Source organism: Lynx canadensis, chromosome D1 (assembly GCF_007474595.2).
Source record: "Lynx canadensis isolate LIC74 chromosome D1, mLynCan4.pri.v2, whole genome shotgun sequence".
NCBI lineage: Eukaryota > Metazoa > Chordata > Mammalia > Carnivora > Felidae > Lynx > Lynx canadensis.
Window position 1 is genome coordinate 6,207,166 of NC_044312.2, and position 16,154 is coordinate 6,223,319.

At 41.4% G+C, this 16,154-nt stretch overlaps 1 protein-coding gene across 3 annotated transcripts in view; it reads left to right on the forward strand.

Annotated features, from left to right (window-relative positions):
• The first annotated feature begins 5,698 nt into the window (after window positions 1-5,698).
• ELMOD1 (ELMO domain containing 1) overlaps window positions 5,699-16,154 on the forward strand; it is a 40,198-nt gene continuing 29,742 nt past the window's right edge. For all 3 annotated transcript variants that reach the window (XM_032595003.1, XM_032595002.1, XM_030332962.2), the window contains exon 1: window positions 5,699-5,791. Coding sequence is in view for 2 of the 3 variants with exons in the window: in XM_032595002.1 (XP_032450893.1) it covers window positions 5,775-5,791 (17 nt within the window). In the remaining variant the exon portion in view is untranslated. The remainder of the gene's footprint in view (window positions 5,792-16,154) is intronic.

Here is a 16,154-nt window from a genome sequence, read left to right on the forward strand (position 1 = left end):
GAGATACCACCTCACGCCAGTCAGAGTGGCTAAAATGAACAAATCAGACTATAGATGCTGGAAGGATGTGGAGAAACGGGAACCCTCTTGCACTGTGGGTGGGAATGCAAATTGGTGCAGCCGCCCTGGAAAACAGTGTGGAGGTTCCTCAGAAAATTAAAAATAGACCTACCCTATGACCCAGCAATAGCACTGCTAGGAATTTACCCAAGGGATACAGGAGTGCTGATGCATAGGGGCACTTGTACCCCAATGTTTATAGCCCCAGTTTCAACAGTAGCCAAATTATGGAAAGAGCTTAAATGTCCATCAGCTGATGAATGGATAAAGAAGATGTGTTTTGGGGTGCCTGGGTGGCGCAGTCGGTTAAGCGTCCGACTTCAGCCAGGTCACGATCTCGCGGTCCGTGAGTTCGAGCCCCGCGTCGGGCTCTGGGCTGACGGCTCAGAGCCTGGAGCCTGTTTCCGATTCTGTGTCTCCCTCTCTCTCTGCCCCTCCCCCGTTCATGCTCTGTCTCTCTCTGTCCCAAAAATAAATAAACGTTGAAAAAAAAATTAAAAAAAAAAAAGAAGATGTGTTTTATATATACAATGGAATACTACTTGGCTGTGAGGAAGAATGAAATCTGGCCATTTGCAGCAACATGGATAGAACTGGAAGGTATTATGTTAAGTGAAATAAGTCAGGCAGAGAAAGATACCATACGTTCTCACTCATACGTGGATCCTGAGAAACTTAACAGAAGACCATGGGGGAGGGGAAGGGGGAAAAAAGTTAAAGAGAGGGAGGGAGGCAAACCATAAGAGACTCTTAAACACTGAGAACAAACTGAGGGTTGATGGGAGGTGAGGGAGAGGGAAAAGTGGGTGATGGGCATTGAGGAGGGCACCTGTTGGGATGAGCACTGGGTGTTGTATGGAAACCAATTTGATAATTATATTTAATATAAAAAATAAATAAAATTTAAAAAGTCCCCTCAGTGATTCTTCACTTGACAAAATGATCTTTTATTTTAGAAGATAATTTATTTTTTTTTTAAATTTTTTTTTTTTCAATGTTTATTTATTTTTGGGACAGAGAGAGACAGAGCATGAACGGGGGAGGGGCAGAGTGAGAGGGAGACACAGAATCGGAAACAGGCTCCAGGCTCCGAGCCATCAGCCCGGAGCCTGACGCGGGGCTCGAACTCACGGACCGCGAGATCGTGACCTGGCTGAAGTCGGACGCTTAACCGACTGCGCCACCCAGGCGCCCCAATTTTAGAAGATAATTTAATAAATATTTAATTTATTAGTATTTAATAGAATTTGATAAATAATAAGTAAAATATTAATAGTAATGAGTACCAACTCATTGAGTGCATGTTATATACCTGTCACTGTGCTAAGCACCTTACATGCTTTGGTTCATTCAATCCTTAGTACAACCATACAAGGTAGTTATTAATTTCTTGCCCCACTTAAGAGGGTGAAAACTAAACCCTGGAGAGGTTAAACAAATCGTCTAAAGTCACTTAGTTAGTGGTAGATCCCAGAGATGAACTCTGTCTCCAAAACTTGTGCTCTTAACCAGCATGCGCATGCTGCCATATTTGCGAATTTTCCCTTATGTGGTAAATCTCCCTTGTAGCATTAAACTAGATTGTATTAACCTAGCATGATGCTAGCACATAAAAATTCAAAAGGGTTTTTTTTTAAATGGATAAATTCAGGAAGACTTATGTAGAGAACAGGAAGCTGAATTATTATAATATTTCACTTATCCCACATCCTTATGACATTTTTTTAGATAAACCAGTTTTCTAGATAACTGAAATTAAACCATTTAAGGATATATTTTTATTTTCACAAAATCTTTCTGAAATGTATTTCATTCTTTATTTCTTTAGTAGTATGACCATCCTAATATATTACCTTAATGACAAAGAACTATTGTTATAAGAAACAGATGTTGTATATAGTATTTATTTACTATTTCCTTTTGGGTTGTGGTTTTAATTACCATCTATATGCTGAGGAAGCCCAAATCTTTGTCTCCAACCAGGATTTCTCTCTTGACTTTCAGATCCACATATATCCACACTACCACTTGACCCTGCAAGTTCAAAATGCCCCAAAGACCCATAAATACACCCAGACCCTCAGATCTGCATCTCCAGAATTCTTCTCTTAGTGAGTCTACTCTCTACGCATAGAGATAGGCATAATGTTTGATGACTCCTTTTCTTTCACTAATATTCCCTAATCAGTAAATTAACAAAAGTCCTCTTGATTTTACCTCCTAAATATCGCTCAAATATCATCACATTTCTGTCTCTGTCCATTGCCTTATCCTACCATTATTATCTTTAATGTTAACAACCCTCTAAATGGTGCCCCTATCTATAATTCTACCACAATCTAATTTATTCCCATACTATTTTTTTTTTAACTAGAAGTCTGATTGTGTCACATCTCAGTTTGAAAACTTTCAATAGTTCACCACTGCTCATGGGATAAGGTTTGAATGTCTTCAAAATTGCTTACAAAGCCTTCGATGATTTCAGACTTTCTTGCCTTTCTGTATCTTGTCATCCCTTTTTACCTGTCCCTCTCACCGAGCACAACCAGGTCATATAGAACATTCCCATCTACACATTGTGTATTCTCTTGCTTCTGGGACTTTGCATGTGTTGTCTGGAGAACCCCTGACCCCTCCATCTAAGGTACATATCTCTCATACTCACGAACACAGCACCTATTTCTGCTTGTAATATTGTGGTTAAGTACCTATTTGTTTCTCTATATTGTCTTCTCTTCTGCCTCCCTCAGGGCCATTGGGGCTGGAAGATGGAACCCATGCCCCACATGTTCACCTATATCCTTAGTACCTAACTCTGTGTCTAGAGCGGAGTTGGCACTAATATTGTTTAAGTTTTAGTATAGTATTAGATTTATAGAAAAGTTACGAGGATAGTACAGAGTTCCCTTATACTGGCACCCAGTATTCCCTATTGTTAACATCTTACATTAGTATGATCCATCTGTCACAACTAATGAACCGGTATTAATACCTAATTATTAACTAAAGCCATGCTATTCAGATTTCCTTAGTTTTTTTTATTTTTTTTAAGTTTATTCTTTTTTTTTTTTTTTTTTTAAAGGCAAGGGGACAGATTCTCTCCTAGAGCTTCCAGAAGAGAACATAGCCTTCTTAATGCGTTGGTTTTTTTTTTTTTTTAGGTTATTTATTTATTTTGAAAGAGAGGGAGTGCAAGTGGGGAAGGGGCAGAGAGAGAGAGAGAGAGAGGGTGAGGGAGAGAATCCCAAGCAGGCTCACACCACCAGTGCAGAGCCCGACGCAGGGCTCAAACTCACTGACTCACAAACCAATGAGACCACGACCTCAGCCAAAGTCAGAGCGTAACTGACTGGGCCAGCTAGGAGCCCCTACGTTTATTCACCTTTTAGTAATCTCTACACCCAACATGGGGATCAACCTCACAACCCTGAGATCAAGAATAACACGCTTTTCTGTCTGAGCCAGCCAGGTGCCCCCACTTTCTTTAGTTTTTAACCTAATGTCCTTTTTCTGTTTCAAGATTCCATCCAGGATACCACATTATACTTAGCCATGCTTCCTTCGGTACCCCTTGGCCATGACAGTCTCTCAGACTTTCCTTCTTTTTGGTGATCTTGGGAGTTATGATGAGTATTAGTTGGGTATTTTGTGGAGTATCCCTCAGTAAGAATTTGATGTTTCTAGCATGATTAGACCAGGTTGTAAGTTTGGAGGAGGAAGACCACAGAGGTAAAGTGCCATTTTCGTTGCATCATATTGAGGGTACATACTGTCAACATGACTTGTCACCATGTTAACCTTGCTCACCTAGCTGAGGTAGTGTTTGTCAGGTTTCTCTAGTGCAAAGTTACTGATTCCCTCCCACCCCCCCCAACTTTACATTTTGTACTCAAGGAGTCACTGTGGCCCGCCTACATTTAAGGGGTTGACAGGTTCCACCTCCTTGAGGGCAGAGGATCTACACAAATTATTTGGAATCCGTTGGTGCAAGAGATTTACATATTCTCCCCAACTTATTTATTCAGTCATTTATTTATATCAGTGTGCAATCATGGGTATTTATTTTATACTTTGGGCAATAATCCAATATTTTGTTACTTAAGTGGTTCCAGCTTTGGCCATTGGGAGCTTTTCAGTTGGCTCCTGTGTTTATTTGATATATCCTCGATTTCTTTTGAGCACTCCCTTACTTTCGGGCACAAGACATTTCAGGCTCATCTTGAATATTCCTTACCCCAGCCCTAGAATCAGCCATTTCTCCAAGGAGCCCTGGTTCCCTTTATTGTAGACTATATGCACACCCATGATCTGTGCTCTGGGTAAGTACTAACAATTTTTCAGAAAAACTGGATCCATTTTTAGAAACCACAAAAAGCACAAAGACTAATGTATCTTCCCACCACCCAAAATAAGCCAATGTTTTTCTGCTTTGTTTTACCTCAGATCTATGTTAAGAAATAAGACACTTGAAGTTGAAGGTCATTTTCCCCCAGTGGCCTTTTCCCCAGTCCTAAACCCTGCCCTCCCTTCCCAGAAGCAACCACAATCTTAAGCTGATGTGCAGACACTTTTTTTTCAAGCATTCATGGAACGGCTACAGAAGCATATGTATTAAAGAAAACCCTGGCTCTTCTTCGGTCTGAGCTGCCCACATTCCCAGACTGTCCGGGCCGGTCGTTGTGTCTCCGCCCTCAGCCACCATCTGTACACTCAGCTCCTCGCCTGCCTGGCCGGGGCAGCTGGGGCTCCGCTCGTCTCTTCTCTCTGTGGCTTCCAGCCACTCTCTTATCTGGTCTGTACCTTTCTGTCTCATCCTGACTTGAAACTGCGCTTCCTCCTTGTGGGGGGAAGAAAACCAATACTCTGCAGACTTTGTGAAAGCAAACTGGAAACTGGAAATGGCTAGACAAATAGAAAATCTCACGGTTTCGTTCACAGTGAAAAAAAAAAAAAAAAAAAACAAAAAGGGCAGAACAGGGCCGGGGACATAGGATTCATTTATTTGGAGGGCGTGGCTCTTTAACATCTGATTTTTAGCTTAAAGACATTACCAGTTGCTTCTAATTATTTTCAAGTTGTACTTCTGGAAGGCTGAGGTTGCCAGATTTAAGATTACCAAATATCTGGAAATTAGGATAATTATGGATAATATGATTCTAAAAAAATTAGGATAATATGATTCTTCATTTCTATTTTTCTTACAAATACTGTTCTTCAGAATATAGGAACAGGGACACCTGGCTGGCTCAGTCAGTAGAGCACCCAACTCAGGGTTGTGAGTTCAAGTCCCACATTGAGCGTGGAGCCTACTTAAAAAAAAAAAAAGTAAAAATAAGATAAATTTTAAAAATACAGGAACAATACCCAAAATAGAGAAAAATCTTACTATTGAAGAGACTGTTTATGAAACTAATTATTTCCCCATCAAGTGACTTACAGTGAAAGGCTAATTATGTCATTACAAAGTAAAAGCCTTTGGCTATGATCTCCATCCACCAAACTGGATTGCTATGTGAGCAGTTCAGTTGATAACGTTCTGGGTGCTTTCTGTCTGCTTACTATGGTAAGCAGAAATCTCAGGTTTGGGATTTCCAGCTCCATTAATAGTAAATATATTAAATTTGTTCCCACAGCTGACACTTACGCTGACAAAGGCAAATTCGGAAGCAGCTCCTTGAGGACAGTGTGGATAACACCCAATCAAAACCGGCACAATGAAGCACTTCCTGCGGTAAGTATTTATGGTTCCCTGGTTGAGCTCTCTAAAATGGAGAAACTTCCTTCCCAATTAGGATAATATTCCTGTTCACCATTTGGGATCCTATATCCAGGTCTCTTAGGATTGCATCAAACAGTATTGTATTTTGGCTAAGAATAATTTGGTCACAGGTTCCTCGGCTACCCCGTCTGCAAACCGATACGACGGAGCACTTAGCAGCAGGACGTGACACAAGACTGTAAGCCAGCACAGGCGTCAAAGCCTGGGGCAGGTGTGCTTTGGACGACCCGGATGCCACGTGTCTCTAAAGCATTTAGGATGACGTTTGAGGGATTAGTAGCCAAGTAGTCAATATAATTTGTATAGAATTATTTTCCTGAGAAAAAGTAATTTTAAATATCCCTTAATTTAAATTTTGGTTGGCTGGCCATCCATGCGGGCATTTTCAAATGTTCCTTTTTGGTTAAAAAAAAAAAATATTCTAAGCTTTTGTTCCTCCTGACTCCTGATGCCTCTGAAATCTACATTAACCATTGGTTCCCTCAAGATTGTGCTGTATAGAGTAACATTTATGCTGGTGCGTTGTGAGGTGATACTGTTTTGTTTTGAAAGCCGTTTGGCTGGACCTATGATTATAATTATTTTTACGAGTATTTAACTGCCATTCACAATCTAATGAAATTCCCAGAGAAATTTTAACATCTTATTAAAATATGACAAAATAGTCTCCAAAGTTATTCTGGCCCCCAAAGTTAGAAAGCAGTACACACTTCCCAGAAGATTGAGTTTCTTTTCCCCAAGATGGGCTACCTCTATTACACTTTCCGGCCCCTGGTGGGCTTACTTCTTTGAGAAAATGGTTTCTTTCAGTGGCTGCCATTTACGATTTTCTTTTCCTCACTGATTTTGGTTGCATCACTGTGTCTGGAACACCTACATCCCTTTGTGTGCAACTCACTGTTTTGGTGGGGTCTTAGAAGTATGAAAGCTCTCAGGAGGTCACTATTAAACCATTTACAGGCATTAGGTTTCGACTGACTGTACAGAATAGTCCTCAGCCTGTGTATCTCAGCTGTGCAAAAGGACAGTACTTGAAAAAGCACTAGGACATTGGCCAGCAGAGCACTGACCTGACATGGTTTTGGCTGCCATGGGAATTAACCCACCTGTTTACACATTCACGAAAAATTGGTATTTAGGAATCCCTCCCGAATGTAAACAAGGTGTCTTTTCGTTGTAGAAAGCTTTCGGGTTACACGGAGCTGAGAGGTCAGGAGCTCCTTTTGAAAAGGGGGAGATGATAGTGATGACGTCTGTGGCAAGACGTACAGTACTAGTAGGATTTCCTCTTCAGGCTCTTACTTTAGAAAAACTTGAGCAGCCTCAAAACCAGCCATTTCGGGAGAAATGGTAGCACTTGTTTCTGTTAGTTTTAAGCTGAATAGCTGCAACACTGGGTTTAGAAGAGACTGGAGTATTTTACAATTAGTGTTTGAGATTGAGATGTGGCGTGGTAAGAATCTGCTGTAACTTCACACAGGCCAGTGCCAAGAATAACAGAACTGGCACGTCCCAGTCACTTAGGTGTTCTGATATAAATTCTTCTCTTTTAACGGGACACATATTTTATACATATTACTTGATATCAATTATTTATATGACACTGAAGCTAGGGTAACAGATTACGTATCAAGAAAGAAACTTGAGGATTTCCATTGACCTTTGGTTTTGAAGTCATAAAAGGAAACTCGATCACTGCCGTCCTTAGTTGATCGTTGCTTTTGACCTTCGTTCGTGTTTTTAATGCTTCTTAGTAAGTTATAATGTGTGTGTATTCATTATACGTTGGTGTTTATGGAATCTGGAAGGGCAACAGGGCAAGGATTAATAACCCTGAATTGCAAACCCTACCGGGTCATTTAGATTGCCTTTTCTCCCCACTGTAGTCCCCTCCCACAGATGTGGTGCAATTTTGACAATCTTTTCACTTGAACCAAAGAGGTTATGTAAGCATAGCCTGAACAAATTAGGCATTTATTCCTGAGCTCAGCAATACATTATGCAGAATAAGGAACTGATTCTGAGAAGAATTCAGCATTATTTAAAAGCCCACAGAGTGGTTAATCTGTCAACCTCTGAGTTGTTCTAGAATGAAACACTTCAGCTATAGCTCCAGAAGAAACGAGGTTAATCTTAAACCGAGCTGTGGAAAAAATGGATTTTAATCCACATATAAGTTACATGGTACCCAACTCCGCTCTTTCTAGCTCACTGCTGCAATCGGATCTATTAATGGTGTACCACTTAGAGCAATACAGAGTGGAGAAAATATTTGATTAAAAAAATACTATGTATTAGAAATAAATGCTCCAGGATTAGTATAGCAAGCTGAAGGGTGTATTTTAAATTAAAGTAAGAGTAGATACAGGGTAATGCATAAGTAGCCCGTGGTCACTCAGTGACTTTTAGCCATGGCCTGCATTAAAAAACTACAAAGATAAAATGGAGAAGAAAGTGTGTTTATGTGTGATCAGAAAAAGAGGGGGCACTTTTTGAGCCCCAAACAGAACTGAGGCTTAGGGTTTAGTTTACATATTTTACTAACAGGGATGGCTTACTGAAATTATGTTTTTTACAGTAATCAGAACAGTATTAATTTTGAAATTTTCTAATAAAGGGAATCTTTTAAGTTTATTTATTTTGAGGGGAGGAGGGGCAGAAAGAGAGGAAGAGAGAGAATCCCAAGCAGGCTCCATGCTGCCAGCACAGAGCCCGATGTGGTGCTCAGTCTCAGCAACTGTGGGATCATGACCTAAGCCGAAATCCAGAGTCAGATGCTGAGCCACCCAGGCGCCCCAAGGGAATCTTTTAAGTCACCCCATATAAATGATTGCTTCCAACTATCCCAGCCTCAGGGTCTCACTTTCTTGGCTGTGGACTTCACTGTGTACCTTCTTCCTTCCTTGGGCAGAAGACAGGGAAAGAATGTATTTGTCACACTCCCACTTTCTTGGGAGAACTTTTGAGAAATAAAAGTTACACCCAAGTCCTGACTGTAAAGCAACTGAGGGGAACAAAGAGTATTTTGCTGCCGCCATTAGGTAAATAAAGGCTCCCAATTAGCAAAAAATACTGTAAATTGTTTTTTTTTTTTTTTAATTTTTTTTTTCACCGTTTATTTATTTTTGGGACAGAGAGAGACAGAGCATGAACGGGGGAGGGGCAGCGAGAGAAGGAGACACAGAATCGGAAACAGGCTCCAGGCTCCGAGCCATCAGCCCAGAGCCTGACGCGGGGCTCGAACTCACGGACCTCGAGATCGTGACCTGGCTGAAGTCGGACGCTTAACCGACTGCGCCACCCAGGCGCCCCTGTAAATTGTTTTTTTACGTCATTCACACTTGATTAGTATCTCCGTCCACTGATTCATTTAGTGAGCACATACTGCTAATAATTCCAGTACCGTACCACGTTTTTAATTCTTACTTTCTCTTTATTACAATTGTAATTAAGTACGAATCACTATCCCATAGTACAGAGCAGGGCAAGAAGGCTTCGCAAGGTGAAGCACCTCATCCAGGGGCACACAGATATTTGAACGAGGCCCGCCTGACCTCAAAGCTGTTTCTCATCGTTTCTGCAGAGTCCTCATGTGTGCCTGTGGTGAGGCATTGTGGGGGATATGACAGGAAACACGAGGTGGCCTCTGCTCTAAAGGAACCTACCACTTGCTAGGGAGAATGTGCTAGGCCCATGGACACAGAAGTCACAAGTAAGAAGGACTGTGATCGCCGACACGCATGCACGTTACCGTATACGTATGAACGTAAATATGCACGCATGCATATGACGTGCACACACAAGCACACACACATGTGCACCTACACATACACATATTTTAAATTATTTTCTTCCCTGCGCTAAACGAAACAGCAACAACAAACTGTTTCCACACCCTTGTTGAAATATGTTAGCCTGAAAGGTGTTCTAGGCAGTTTCCTGTGGGTGAGATTTTCAAGGCCACCCCTTGGGCCACTTCACTTTCATGAAGCTCATCCTCCAGAGCGTGAGGCCAGGGATACTCAGTGTCAGTTTGAATTTCACTTCCTTAACTCTTGTATGTTTGTCTTTTGTTCCGAAGTGGGGGGGGGGGGGGCGCGCCCTCATGTTCCCGTTGTTTTTGCCTCCTTATTAGGATGATCAGGTCAGCAGGGGTGGGCTTTCCCCATCCAGTCTCAGAGGAAGGTACTTTCTCTCCTTTGCCTCTCTAACTAACACTCTGGGTGATTTCTTGGAGAGGACTGTCACACTGTTCTTGTTTTTATGGTCATTTTCCTTACCAGACTGGAAGTTCTTTGTGGACAGGGATGGCATGTGATTTGCAGTGAAACTAAGCTCTTGACTCACATTCCCTTCTTCCCCCTGCCACGCCCTGTCCTGTCCTTCACAGCCTGTCTTCTCGTTTTGTATCTGTAAACTACCTTTCAGTGACCATCTGTCATTTTTCCCCCCACCGATTCATTTCCAATCTCTTTCCTGCAACTACTCTAGGTCTTTAACTCAACAGAAATTAATTTATTCATAATACTGAGAACATCCTCTACCCTGCTCCTGACGGTTACTACACATTTTTAAAAATTCTCTTATGCAGTGAATCCATAACAGTAACAGGCCCACTCCTTCTCCCCTCTAGAACATTTTGAGGCCTATTATGGATGATGACTTTCTTTTATTTATAGATTTACTTTTCATTCTCTTTAAAATATTTTTATCTACAATAAAAGTTTATATTTGAGATTATGTTTAAATAGTCTTTTTAGTTTCTTTTTAAAAATGCTTTTTAGGGGCGCCTGGGTGGCGCAGTCGGTTAAGCGTCCGACTTCAGCCAGGTCACGATCTCGCGGTCCGTGAGTTCGAGCCCCGCGTCAGGCTCTGGGCTGATGGCTCGGAGCCTGGAGCCTGTTTCCGATTCTGTGTCTCCCTCTCTCTGCCCCTCCCCTGTTCATGCTCTGTCTCTCTCTGTCCCAAAAATAAATTAAAAAAAAAAAAATGCTTTTTAAATGTCAAAGTATAATGTGTTTGTTGATTGCCTTATAAATAAGTCAATGTAAGTATTCTCCAAACAGAAAAACAAAACATCTGAATCTTAAAAATAAGTTTTATAAAAAAAATAAATAAGTTTTATAAAATGTATGTATTTAAGCATCAAATTTTTATAGAGTAGTGAGTCATCAATAAATCAAGATAAGCCCATGCCTCCTTTTCTTTGAAATGAAAAAAGGATAAGCCATTATTTATTGTTTTCATTTTTTTAAATATTTAATTTATTTTTGAGACAGAGAGAGACAGAGCATGAGCGGGGGAGGGGCAGAGAGAGAGGGAGACACAGAATCGGAAGCAGGCTCCAGGCTCCCAGCCGTCAGCACAGAGCCCGACACGGGGCTCGAACTCACAAACCGCGAGATCATGACCTGAGCAGAAATCGGCCGCTTAATCGACTGAGCCACCCAGGCGCCCCAGTATTGTTTTAGTTATCCTTCCGTCCGCTCTTGGTCTCTACGCCCTCAGATAAAATTTCCCTGGAAAGTAAAAACAGTGCCCTTTGCTGTAGCAATAGAATTTGAAATAGTGCCAATCCATGATAAGTTTATACCCACTACTTTTCAAAGGCAGTGTTATCTCTTCAGATAAATAATGATGGAAAAGACCAGGGGACCCACCTGCCAGACGGAGCACTGGGTCTCACCGCTGTTCAAGGCGGGGAATTATTCTTGTTCTTCTAAGGGCCCACAAATAGTTTCTTTGTGATTTACTATTACCAGTCCACGCATCAAGTCTACTCCAGTTTCTCTTGCTACTAGGAAGCTCATTGTAGAGAGAGGCCCATTTACTAGGCCAAACCTCTATTGACAAGTTAATTCCCAATTGATTGCCAGTAGCCCTAGTTAGGAACCTCAATAGAATATTTTTTTATAAAATTTTTCTTTTTTCTTTTTTAATGTTTATTTATTTTTGAAACAGAGAGAGACAGAGCACGAACAGGGGAGGGTCAGAGAGAGGGAGACACAGAATCTGAAACAGGCTCCAGGTTCCGAGCTGTCAGCACAGAGCCCGACGCGGGGCTTGAACTCACGAACTGTGAGATCATGACGTGAGCTGAAGTCGGACACTTAACCGACTGAGCCACCCAGGCGCCCCTTTTCTAAAATTTTTCAAACATCGTTTTAGAAAATGAATGAAATGTTGGAAACATTGAGCGGTTTGTTGTTCTCTACGGCCATTCAGATGAAAAGTGTTTTGTTTAGGCAACTATGGTTTGAATCAAGAACTGTGATTATTTTATGTGTCCTTCCTCACCAGTAGTGTACTTCTTATTTATTACAGGATTTCTTCAAGCAAGAATTAACTTTCACTAGCAAACTCATTGAAACTGTTCAAATAAGCCACTTTTCTCTTATTATTCCAAAAGAAGACGTCAGTCACAAACTTAAGATGATGGCGTAGTGTTGCACCACAGGTACCCACACCCCCTCAGCCCGCAGGCCAGGGCTACATGGTTCTAGGCGATTCTCCTGCTTCAACGGTCCCATCCCTGCTGAGTAGATTCCTCTAACAAAGCACCACAAGACAGGAGCTCTCTTTTATCTGGTGTTAGAGATATGATCCATTTTGAATAACTTACTTTGGATGGCTATTCTGGTTCAAGCTAGGGAATGAATGTGAAATAATAAAAGCGACCCTAATTGGCTTGTGGAAAAACACCGCTGTGACCTCAACCATAAACTTCACTCTAGAGCATACCAATAAATGGTTGTAATAGAAAATATTGGAAATGAAACGTGTAAGTAGTTCTTATTATTAAATCAGCTTTTCCCAGTGCTTGTGCAACATTGATGTTAGTTAGGAAGCCACAGTAAGTCCTTCTGGAACACTCTCAAAATGCTGTGATTAAAAAAAGAAACAACGGGATCAAACACAAAAACTGCTGTCTATGCATGTGGCTAGTTTTAATCTGGATTTTCTTCCAGTAGTCTTGAGAATTTTGTGGCTGTTCCTACAAAAGGTAGTAGATCCTTTCAGTAGTAAGTTGAGAATCTTCCACCACAAGTAAGAAAACAAAGTCTAGCGTTATGAAGAAAAAAAGCGAAAGACTCCCCTACCTAAAATTAAGCTTCTCATTTTGATGATTTAGGCCAGGAGGGAAAAAAAACAAGCAGAATTATAAAGCCCCTGAATATAGAGTTCGGATGGTGGAGAGGGTGTGGCTATAATTCTCATTCAAAGAGTAGGAACAGAACTTCCTTTCTTTTCTCCTAAACCAGCCACTGGTGGACTTAAAAAGCATTTAAAGATCCATTTCTTAACTTCTTCCTTTTCAGGGTAGACATGCCAAATGAACTTACGAACATTCTCCCAAAATATTTAATTATGTTTATTCTCCCTGGACCGTCAGGAGTTTTTGCATAAACTTTACGATTTAGGGACTTCAACAGGTCCAAACGTTCCAAAAGTGAGCCCCTGACAACAGCTGATGGTGAAGAACAGTCATCCTATGGAAGCTTTGCTGATCTGGTCCTTTCTCGCAGAAACAAGTTAGATGTGGCGTCTGTCATCAAAACGAGGCTTCCAAAGTAAAAGGCACCACTGGCATTCCCATCTCTGAAATCTCTGCCTTAGGTTTATGATCTAATTACAAAATAAATTATATCTGTCAAAATACTGTTTGATCTAATGATCTGGCTTGAAAAAATATACAGTATGTAGATAGCAGAGCAAGAAAATATACAGTGCTATAGCACAGCAAGCCGGCCTTTTAATGAAATACTTGTGGGTGTCTGGGCCCATTAGGAAAAGAGCTAAAATATATTCTTAATAAATAATTATCAGGACTCCTGGCCTAGAAATTACAAACAGGTAAAGAAGCAGTGTATAAATTTCACTCCGTGATGGAAGTGGGCATTTCTCTTTCACAACCTGTGACACTGGTTGTGTGGCTGCATGAGAGGGATGTGACAGACCCCAGAGAGTGCCGAGCCCTGAGACATGAGGCAGCATCGCCAGCCCGTCGCTGGAGATCTCCGACTACGACGGGTCTCCCTGTCTTTGACAGTGTGAGCCTCAGGGGAGCTGGAAACAGAAGAGATCAGAGCAAACAGAACATGATGTCTTTTCTCTCCTTTTATGTAAGACTGTCTTAATGCAGAACAGTTCCCCAGGCGCTTTCTTCTCATGTGCAAGGAGGCAGCGGGAGAAATCACAGATGGGCTAGATGCCACTGTCCACGTGGACACCTGCTGCCCCTCAGAGGACACGGCTAGGCCTCAAGCCACGTCTCTGCATGGATCTGATGGAGACGTTGTATGAGGGAAACTTTCTAGTTTAATTTGAGCTGTAAAATGGTCTGGTGCCTCGTACCCTAAGCAGAGTAAATACAAAGGTACCCCTGACTGATCAGAACCCTTTGTCCCCAAGAACCTGACTGTCATGGAGTCCTGGCTCGCGGACTACGAGGCTTCATCTGAGGAGCCGGCCCACGTGCTGTAAGCGAGCTCCCTGGGCCCCAGAAGGACCGGTCACGGGAAGCTTTTATCCCCGACTTCGTCACAGGAATAAAGCCGACCAGTAACAGCTATACCAGCTGGCCCATCACCAGCTAACAAAGATATGCTCAATCCTCTCTGCTGGCATAGCTATCTAGTAGTTGGAAAACGGAGATTTTTTTTTTCCGAGAGAAAGCTCAAGTTTCATAAAATTTCTCATGCATCTAATTAAGATGTTCCACTAAATTTATATTTAGGTTACCTTTTTTTTTTTTTTAATCATAAGAGATCTTAGGATGTATGTGACTAAAACAGCTGAATTTCAGACTTTAAAAGGTAGTAAATCCATTTTTTTTTTTAATTTTTTTTTAACGTTTATTTATTTTTGAGACAGAGAGAGACAGAGCATGAGCAAGGGAGGGTCAGAGAGACAGGGAGACACAGAATCTGAAACGGGCTCCAGGCTCTGAGCTGTCAGCACAGAGCCCGACGCGGGGCTCGAACTCACGGACCGTGAGATCATGACCTGAGCTGAAGTCGGCCGCTTAACCGACTGAGCCACCCAGGCGCCCCAGTAAATCCATTTTTTATCTTTCAGCAGAAGCTAACTGACTTCACATAGAAATCTTATATACACTCTTGTAATGGCTGTTGGTGATCATTTATACATTTTAATTGTTATAGCCTTTTTTATTAAATAAAATGTACTTATACAAAAAATGAAAATATACTTAGTGAAAATTGAAAGTAAAAAGTACTCATAATTCCTTTACCCATTAATACCACTGTTAACATCTGTGTGTATCCAGTGTCTTTTTCTCCTTGTTCAGACATCACCATTAGATTTTTTTTTTAACAGTTTCCATTTTTTTTTTGACTTTTTAAAGTTTATTTATTTGAGAGAGAGCAAAAGCAGGAGAGGGGCAGAGAGAAGGAGAGACAGAATCCCAAGCAGGCTTGGGATCAACACAGAGCCCAGTAATACAGGGCTAGAACTCCCAAACCATGAGATCATGACCTGAGCCGAGATCAAGAGTCAGACACTTAACTGACCGAGCCACCCAGGTACCCCAGCATTAGAGTTTTCTAAAACATAAAGTCGATCATTTCATGTATGTCTCTTCCTAATTTTTCCTATTTGTAAGCATATCATGACATTTTCTCACGTTATTTGATATCCGAGAACATAATTCCATTACCTACAAAGGATTCCATTGTGTTGTCTTATTGTAGCAGTTTAGTTACTTACTGTTTCCTCCACTCCCTATGCATTTATATGATACACATTCCAAGCCCTTGTACACATTAGCCTAGTAGAATTTTTATTTTTAACACAGGCTGTTCAAGACATCAGAGCCAGAGCAATTAGGCAAAGGAACACAATCAAGGTGACGGTTCATATTCACGGATGGATCACATCACTAAGGCTACTAGTTAACAACTCTCATTCACCTGCGTGACCCCGGATCACCTTAGGGTAGGGCTGGAGGGAGTCAGTGATCATTTGAGAAAAAGAAACATCTTTTAGAAATGACACTGACAGGAAGTTCTATAAATAATTCTGCCTCCTAGGAATGCACGGTATGCAGACGTAGATTGAATATAAGTTCCTGGAGGAGAAGTCCTCTTTACCTCTGTAGCTTGAGTCATGTTGAGACTCTAAACAGTGTCATGAAGTAGGAGACATTCACATATTAAAAATAAAATAAGGGGCGCCTGGGTGGCTCAGCTGGTTAAACGTCCAGCTTCATCTCAGGTCATGATCTCGTGGTTCGTGAGTTCGAGCCCCACATGAGGCTCTGTGGTGACAGCTCAGAGCCTGGAGCCTGCTTCGG